This window comes from Nesoenas mayeri, assembly GCF_963082525.1.
Source record: "Nesoenas mayeri genome assembly, chromosome: 2".
NCBI lineage: Eukaryota > Metazoa > Chordata > Aves > Columbiformes > Columbidae > Nesoenas > Nesoenas mayeri.
The window spans coordinates 49,006,582-49,016,168 of NC_137543.1; the positions used below are offsets into that span (position 1 = coordinate 49,006,582).

Sequence of the window (9,587 nt, forward strand, 5' to 3'; positions counted from 1 at the left end):
GAAGGGTATGAATGAGGGAAAGAACGCCTTAGCCCTGCAGTTACAGTTAAACATCATGAACATGGGTAATTAAAACAAATAGTGGATTAGTGATGTGGAAGCAGGCCATGCTTGTAGCAGCCTGGAGCTGGTGCTGGGAGCTGAGGTCTTTGCACCATTGCTCGTTGAGTACATCCCTCTGCTGCTCCAGGAGCCCTGCCTGACTCTTCTCATTTTTTTTCTTTTCTTTTTGCCATTGTATTTCCCGCTGGAAACAATGTTCAGGTTGTGAAAAGGGAGAAAAGAAGGTGAACAGGCAGAACTCCTTAGTCCCATAATAGCTAAAAACTCCCAGGTTTTAACACAGGTAACTGTAGCCACAGATCTTTGTGATCATGGTTGTTTTTTAAGTGTCCAGAAAATATGATGGTAACTTTTCTGAAATTATGACTGCAGTATCTGTATTGTCACCACTTAGTTGAGATGTTTGCTCAGCATCCCCCAGTGTCTCCTGTATTTGCCCTTTTGTAGTGTAAATTTTGTTAAGCAGAGAATGTGATTTCCCAGATGTGTTTCTGTGGCTAGAAGAATACTGGATTTGTTGACAGTACTAGAAAATGTATTTTTCTTCATTTTTCTTCTTATTGCTCAGTGGCCAAAATCAGTAGAAATTAGTCCAGTACAATGAAGCTTAGGCAACCAGTTATTGGGTCTGTGTCACCACTTTTGTTTCCTATCTGGCTCCATTTAAAAACAGCAGTTGTCATCCTCAGACAACAAATACTCTATTTGTTTACTTATATATCAGTGTTTGTTTCCTCTTTTTTGCAGGTACTTGAGAGGTTACAGCAAAGAGGGTTTGAGATTGTTGGCTCATGTGGAGGTGGGGTGGACTCTTCCCAATTCAGTGAATACGTACTGAGACGAGAACTCAGAAGGACATCTCGTGCACCCTCCGTCATTCGAATAAAGCAAGAGCCTCTGGACTAAAATGGACATGTTTCTTTATGCAAAAAAAAAAAAAAAAATTGGAAAAAAAAAAGGCAAAGAGAGGAAAAAAAAGGGGGGGGACATTTCATGTGCAGTTTGGACTCCAAACAAGTCCTGGAACTAAAATTGAATAAAAGACACATTTATATCAAATATAGAGACCACACCTGAATTCATATGGGAACATTTGGAATAGTAGTAATAATAATAACCTCAAAGTGTAAAAGAAAACACACACACACATATATAAAATATGTATGTATATGTATGTATGTACATATATATATGTATGTATATGTTAAAGGGTAGGAAATGCAACAACAAAGAAGTGGTAGCTGAGGTTGGTGCTGTGACTGCCATTAAGTGTCCTAGGCCTCACTCGGGCCCACTTAACGGTGTACAAGCCATTACCATTGGGGGATACAGAGACTACTCTGCACCCACTTTCCATTGCCAAACGGCCATCGACTTTTTCATGTGTACACACCTTGACTCAACTTTATTTGCATATGGAAGTTTATGTCTGTCTTTTTTAGAGGTGGATGGGCAGGTGTTCAGGAGATGACCATCCATTGCATTGGAAAGCTAGTCGACTGAAATTTTAAATGTAGTTTGTACAGAAGTCGCACACTTTTTGTCTGCCCTCACAGATGTGAAAGGTTAACTTTTCTTTTGAATGAGGGTTATTTTTTGTTGTTGTTTTTGTTTTGTGTTTGTTTTTTTTTTTCCAAAGGGGGCCAGAATAATTAATATTTGGTAGAGATGCTCTGATTTGAATCTGCTGCTTTCCTACAATTTTTTCAAATTTTATAATGTATTAAATACAATAAACTCTGTTTAAAATAACAAGGGTCTGGTTTAAGCCAACAGACGCAGAGAGGTGGGATTTAGCTCACTGTACTCCAGCACGTGGAGTGGTGGCCGCTCGGGCAGGCAGCGCTGCCTGTGTACGGTGGAGTGAGCTAAAGGCAGCAGATGCTGTTGCAGGCTTCTGGTCTTCCGTCAGCGCTGTCTTTTGAGCTTTGTCCTGCTTTGAAGAGAGGCTTTTGATCAGATTTAATAACACCAGCTCAGCCCAGAAATGACCGTCAAAAAATGATACCTGGTTCTGTAAACCTTCGATGTAACAGTGAATAGCTGCATCCTTCCCCCTTGACTAAGGAGTTGGCAGCTTCAGCTCTCCAAGCCTTTGCCCTGCTGAGTGTTAGTCAGCCTGTTTCTTTTTAATGTTGTTCATTTCCCTCGTTTAAAGGTAGTGTTCTTCTGCCTAGGGAGTGAGACAGTCAGTCCCTCGTGTTACGCCATCAGCTACATTGCTCTTGATGGCATCGGTAAGTCCATGTCCTGCATTAGATGTCCTGCGAGTTGTTCTCTAGCCGAGTCTCACCGAGGCCACCTCTGCAGCTACCTGGTTCAGGCTGGTGAGATTTTTGCAAAGGTGCCACGTCGCGATACCGCTGCACAAGACCGTTCATGAGTTGATGCTTTCACCACCTAAGATGCACCAGCAACCACCACCTTTCCTCCAAAGTATCTTTTTATGCAATATTCCAGAATATGACTGTGTATTCATCCTAGTACGGAAGTTTCTATTGATGCAATGCTGCCGGCGTTCCATTCATTTTGGTGACACTTTCCTATTTATTTAAGAAAAGAAAAAAAGAGCTTGTTAAATACATGTAACAAGGTTTTTAATATAGTCTGATAACTCAAAAGCCACCATTTTTCTGGTTTTTATTAAAAAATGTCAGAGGGTGCACTTAAATAACTCTCTGGCAGCACATATCAATGGTTTTGAAATTATTGAAATGTGGAATTGGGGGGGGGGAGGGGGGTAGGAGGGACTCCAAAAATTAAGGTTCTTCAACGGGTTATTGGATCTTCAATGTGATGCTTATTTGTCTATTCACAGTACTGAAACAGCTGCCTCATTGAAAATGTTTGTTTTCAATTAGCAGCAAGTAGTCCTCTTACAAAATAAACAAATGCTTGCTCTTACTGCCCACAATTTGGTTGTTAGTTTGCATAGAAGTTGGAAGGCTAAAACCCTGGGAAATAAATATTTTTAACAGATCTTCAAACTGTTGGAAGTGGTATGAAATTTGTGATGTCGAAAAAGATGCCAGTCCCCATGGGCTGAGTGTACATGGGTACCAGTACAAGATGACCTGATGTTTCAGAGACTGTTTGCTGCAGAAACCGTCCCTGTGCTTCCAGGTGGAGCATCACTTTCTGGGGCCTCCATAGTGTACCCATGGACATGTTTACACTGTCTGTTAAGCCCAAAGATATTGTCAAATCTAGATCTGTCCTGCTGGCCACTGTGTTTACATACAGGCATATGCTCTGGTGCAGGTTGAAGCCAGGGGGGCTGTAGCTCCTTTCTCTGCTGCTTGGTGAAGGAGTTATCCCAAGCCTGCCTGGCCAGGAGGATCAGCAGCCCCGAAACTGGTCCCCCAGGGCCTGCTCCAGCTGTGGCAGCATCCACGTTGCCTGCAGCCTTTTCCCAGGCCGGGTGCGGAAGGCGAGGAGCTTTGCCACTGATGCTTTTCACTGTGTTGCTCCCAAAGCCTACAGGTTGTGCTCAGCCAGTGGTTTTGCTTGCTCAGCTCATCCCTGTCAAACTCAACAACACCAAGGATACCTTTGTGCTCCTCCCCAATCCCCATCCACTTGGTCAACCTCCCACCAAGCCCATGTTCATTGTTGATGGAGTCAAAAACCAGTCTGAGACCCTGAATGTGACCGTTGCTGTAATTACGACGTGGTCAGGGAGTGAGCGGTCATGAATAAACAAAGTGATGGCTAATGAAAAATGTATGCAGGAGTAAGCTGGATGTAGATTTTTAGAGAGCAAATGAGATTAGTCCTGTTTGCAGTTGAGGCTTGTAACCACGTGTATTTAGAATGTTCTTTAGAAAAACTAATCAACAGACAAATGAGCAATATATCCAGGAAGGGCAGGGTATGGGGAACCAAGAAGGACCAGGTTACGGTCAGCTGTCTCCTGGAGGTTAGTAATTTTGACATGTACAGTAGTTTAAATTGATCTAATTTTTTATTTAAAAGTATGACTCCATGCTATCAGTGGTGCTGTATTTAATAACAAGAGGAAGAGCTGCAGTGAAGAGCAGCTACCGACATTGTTCTTCAGCAGCTGCCAGGAGAACTGCTGTCAGAATACAGATTGCAGATGCCACCTAACACCCCTTCCCACGAGACACAGGCAGAGGAACAGGGTCTTCACTCTTTTTTTCAGCAACACAAATGCTGGATTTCTGTGATAACCATCATCCCAGGGTGTAGTTCTTCCCCTAGTGCCTCCTTAACGTACCAAACAGCTACATAATGTGAATATGGATCCTGGCACTCTTGGATGAACCTTTAGACTGTGAGTGTCCCATTGAAGACTGAGTCGATTTACTCTGCTCCAAAGAAAGTGAAGTCCTGCTTAGTCACTAAGTTAATCTCTCTTTCCAGAAGTACTACTTGTAAACAGGTGCTGCTAATTTATTCTCTCTCTAAGTATTTATTGGCCAGGTAGCCTGACCAGGCAAATGTTTTTCCTCTCTGTTGCCACATGTCTAGAAGCAAGCTGATCATTTCAGTGCTTGACTGGCACAAGCAGGTATAGTTGAGGCATTTTTTTTTTTACACCAAATAGAATCCATAACAAAATCCAATGGGGACAACCTACTGCTGTCTGAAAACACGAAAGTTGGGCCACCCATTCAGGTTTTTTTTTTATGCTGAACAGGCACTGATTTCAGTTTGAAGAGAAACATTTTGTTCATGAGCATAATTTTTTGCAGCAACCTTTAAAAATTGATTGCTATACTAATTACAGGGTTTTTACTGTCACCCAAATGACTTGTCAAGTGTGTTTTTCTTTAATGTTCACATTTTTGAGGACTTGGGGAAGGAAGGGTTTGATTTTGGTGGGTGAGAAAATCAATTTTGTTGACCAATGATCAGTTTTTCAGAGAAATAAAAACATTTATTTCCATCTGTCATTGCTTGACTGCAGAATTCTATATTATGAATTATTTCTAGGGACAACTGCTATTTGTATGTAGGCATTCATCCTGCCTGAGGTTTATTTACAGTGGAAATGAAACCAAGACGTCCTGAGGGCCTGCAGACCAGTTGCTTTTTCTTAGACTTCAGTTTGAGCGGTTTATTATTTCTTGAGGGTCTGGAGGGATCGTCACTACCAAAAATCAATACATTGCATCAGGTCCCTGTGTTGGATTTGGCTGCCACCTCATTGATCTGGTTATTGTAGACCTCAAAATCCACATAGCATTTGGGATCCTTTATTTGAGACTGAAACTGCTAAAATCACATCCCTATCCCTCTTTGAAAAAAAGATGCGGGCCCATAGCACAGAAGTTCATCCTCTTTTAAACTGAGTTAGCCCTGATAGCTGGAAACCAGGCTTCTAGCATCCATGCTGGGGAGAAACCCTTGTGCCAACCTGCTGAAGCATCCTCTCTTTGTACAAGGATAAACTCCAGAAATGAAGGTGGCCTCTAATAGTTAGGGAGAAGTCTGCTTTTCCTTGAATGTGTGGATTTTTCCACATGTGTGTTGGCCTAGGGGCTCAGTATCTTACTGAGCCCCCTAAAATAATAAAGAGTGTAGTATTTTGCAACTGATGTTGGATTTTATGGGCCAGATCCTATCTTCTGCCCTCTGTATTCTGATTACAGATTGGTGTCGTTTGTGGATTGTAAGAAAATACGCAGCACGGTGATTGGCTGTTGTTACTGTTGCATTGACAGCAATTGTACGTTGTCTCTTGCATGTTGCTTCTAAAAATACATTTTTTTCCATTGCAGGTCAGAGGAAACCTGGTTTGATCAGACTCTTCTCTCTCAGCTCTATTGAAACTGTATGTCCATGAGCTATTCTCTCCAGAGAACCCATTGCTGGCGTGAACAGGCTGGGTTTGTGCTCCTTGGGGGGCATGAGGTGTTGGTGTCCTCACCCAGCCCAGCAAGCCCTGGTCCTTGGAGCACAGCTCTGTCTTGCTGGTCCAGGGAGAGATTTGTCTCTGTATTCCAGAGTCTGGACTGATAAATGATCTCATCTGTAGCTCCAAATTGTCTTCTAGCTTCTGTTCTATTATGTAGCTTGTCAGTGTTGTTATTAATTTTCCTGAGGAAAGTGTGTAGTGTGGGCTGGCTGGCCTTGCCCGCTCGCCATTAGGATGCAGTCTGAAGCGCAGGGCAGTGACCTCTCGAGTGTGTACCTCACTTTGGGCATTGACTTGAAACAAAAACTACACATGCTGAAGTCCCCAAATCTCATCTACTGCACTCATTCTGGCTTTAGTTCAATCCAGGGGGCTTAGCGGGGATCACCAATGGATGGTTGATACTTCATTTGATTAACCTGCAAGCAATTACACTCAATGCAAAAACAAAAGATAAAACAACCAGAGCATGAACACTAGTTCTGAAGCTCTGTAGCTGTGATTTCACTAATCCCTGCCGCTTCTGAATAAATACTTCAGCTCCAGGTGGCTCACATTTATTGCCAGATAAGTAACAAAAGTAGCTCTGCGTTTCTTTCCCTTGCTTTCTCCAGTTCAGGAGGCTTGTTTTTCTCCTGCTTGGGGCTGTGCCCGGGCAGCTCAAGAGTAATAGTTTTGGCCCTAACACAGTACTTGGTCTCTTCAAAGCATTGTACAAACCTTCAATTAAACATCTCTCTACCTGTAAGGGGAAAAAGGTAGCAATAAGCTCACCTTGCAACTGGGGAGGTTGGAGAGGTTTGGCTTCCACCCACCCGGGTAGCAAACTGCGCTTCAAGAGTCATGCTCAGCTGCCCCCATCTTTCACAACCCCTCTTGCAGAATAGAAAGAGGCTGGAGTCAGTGAGGTGCTGTGACACATGGTTGTTTAAAGGTGAGACTTGCAAGCTATTCAAGCAAACACAGGGCACCCCTAAGTTATCTAAATAAGCTTAAAAAGAAATGCTACAACCCTGTTAGGCTTGATATACTTTGGGGATTTTTTTTTCTTCCAACTCCTTCTCAAGTGAGAGAAAAACAAATGAAATAAAATTCCCTTCACCTTTCATGTTTTAAGTAGGGTCTGCTAATGTCTTCATCTCCTTCCTCTGGTTCAGTAGAGACTATAATTTTCAGTTTATGATATTTCAGCTCCTTACCATAGAACTCAGGCATTACAGGAGGTGGCAGGGGGAGAAATCACAACAAAAAGCTTCCTTGAAATTTGTGAAAGAGCTCTGGTCATTCATATAGCGGTCACAACAAAATCCTGAAGCACTCCAGGAGGGTCGACAGCAGGAACATTTTTCAGGTGTGGTTGCTGAGATGGGGCAAGGCATAGCTGGGCCCCAGCTTCAAACCCTCCAAAATGAAAATGACAACAGTGGGAAACTAGGTCTTAAACCCTCATGGATTATCTTCCTCCTTAAGCATCTGCTCCTTTTTCTCGCAGTTGTAGCCTTTAGATGAGTAGTTTAAAAGCTGTGCTATCGCCTCAACCATAACCAATGCAGCTATTCCAGGAGAAAGCTGCTTGGCTCAGGGACAGCTGTTCCACAGAAAAAATTCTCTTCTGATGCATTATTGATAGATGTAAGTTAAAGCCATAAAGCTCGCAGCTTTATCAGGCAATATCTACTAAATCCTGGAAGCATGTAAGATAACCTAAATGTAATCTACTGCATACCAGCTCCTTCAGTGATGGATAGCACAACAAAAGCAGGACTAATGAAAAATTAATGAAAACAGTTACTTCCATAAGAGAAATGATCTGTTTTCTCCCACCTTTGTATTGATTTTAACTGGCCCTGTAATTGGAAGTGTATAATTTTTTCCTACGGTAGAAAGCATTGAGGGCGAGGGAGAGCGAGCGTATAATTCTATCCATGTTTGTGACATACTTTCAGGCTACAAAAACAAAGCATTTTCCTTAGGATGTTGAAACCGCCTGTGAATGCAGACTTCAAGCATATTTTCTCAGCTCAGGCAAACTGCCACGCTGGTTGCCTGAAACCAGATATTGCATGAGCAGAGTACTTGGAGTACTTTGAAGGCTAGCGAGGAAGTACAAAGGAACAATGTTTAAGAAAAATCAAATATAGTGCATGTAACTTGGTGTGCTTAACATGTTTCATGCATTCAAGTCTATTCCTGATTGATCTGTCACTTTCTGAAAGCGAAAAATCCTCCAGTAGCTCTTTGGAAAGTGAATGAACGTCAGGCTCAGAGGAAGAACCTTCTCTGTGAGACCAAACCAGTTGCACCATGTTGGTTGTGCTCTGGCTTGATAGTGAGCTAACTGCCACATACAGTCCCACCACCTTCTCAATGACACCCTTAAACACAACTGTCTCTTCCCCTAAATTTAATAGAGCATGTTTTTTGTTTGTTTGTTCATTTGTTTGTTTGTTTCCACCATACAACAGCAGAAATCAGCCTAATCTGTGATGCTGCTGCAAGCTCTATGTTATATTATTCTTAAGTTTTTACCTGCTTAATATTAATATAGCCACTGAGCCCAAAGGGAACTGCTGAGATAATAAATCAATCAGAGTAGCATATGGTTTGTTTTGGTAGGGAAAAAATGCATTTCTCAAAGTGTTTATGAAATGCCTCTTTCCTGTGCCCTGTTGTGCATGGTATAGGTCTTTTTCTAATCTCGTCCATGAGAGCTATTAAAGACATGATGTGGGGCCATATTGTGATGAGGAGCTGAGAAGAAAGATGTTTCTCTGTATATTAGTAATAAATGCTACTCTTTGTCTTTCTCAAGCATCTTCTAGCTAGTATGCCTTCACATAAAATATACAGCTATTTATTAACTGGAGAGATTTAGCCACATCCTTGGTTGTTGCTTTTTGTTATTGTCTTTCTCATTGACCTGGTAACAGCTGCAACACAAGATGAACCACCTCTTTTGATGCATGTCATTAAAAATTAGGGCATTTACTTGTCCTCAGTGTTTGACTTGGCTTTGTTTTTGTTGCAGCAATCTCAGCTGGTCCAATCTCATCTGGTGCTCTGTGCAGCAGATGTGGTGAGTGATGGACATGGGTAACCAAGGGCTTCCTTTTAACAGTGCCCTCCCCGGCTCTCTGGGCCTTGCTGTGTGAGTGAGTGTTGCAAGAGCAGCACCAGTGATGAGAAACTACCCAAAAGTTGCTGTGGCTGCAGTAAGGGGCAGATACTGTACCCACTGTTGGGGACTGTCCAGGCTGCAGGGGTGGGAAGGATGCTGCTGTCAGCAGAGTGTCCTGGGTGGCCCACTCCCTGCTCCACCCTCCGGGCAGATCCTCCAGGCACAGATCCTCCATGCTCCCTGGAGATACTCAAAAACCCTCTGGACACAGTTCTGGGCAACCAGCTCTAGGTGGCCCTGCTTGAGCAGGGGTGATGGACAAGATGACCTCCAGAGGTCCCTTCCAACCTCAACTACTCTGTCTTTCTGTTGTTCCCAGGAACATGGGAAGGCACTGGGGCCCCCTAGGGGCTGAGGGTGCTGGCAAAGCACATAAGGGTGTGAGCAGGGCATTCCTGGAACGGGCCAGCTGTTTCCCTGGGTGACAATTAGTGCATGCTTGAGTAGTTAAGTGGATGAAGA

At 43.0% G+C, this 9,587-nt stretch overlaps 1 protein-coding gene across 1 annotated transcript in view; it reads left to right on the top strand.

Annotated features, from left to right (window-relative positions):
• Nucleotides 1-1,133, top strand: part of KCTD1 (potassium channel tetramerization domain containing 1) — a 34,229-nt gene extending 33,096 nt beyond the window's left edge. Inside the window, exon 4 of the mRNA XM_080339151.1 lies at nucleotides 811-1,133. Within this exon, the coding sequence (XP_080195277.1) occupies nucleotides 811-969 (159 nt within the window). The 3' untranslated portion in view covers nucleotides 970-1,133. The remainder of the gene's footprint in view (nucleotides 1-810) is intronic.
• Nucleotides 1,134-9,587: the final 8,454 nt, after the last annotated feature.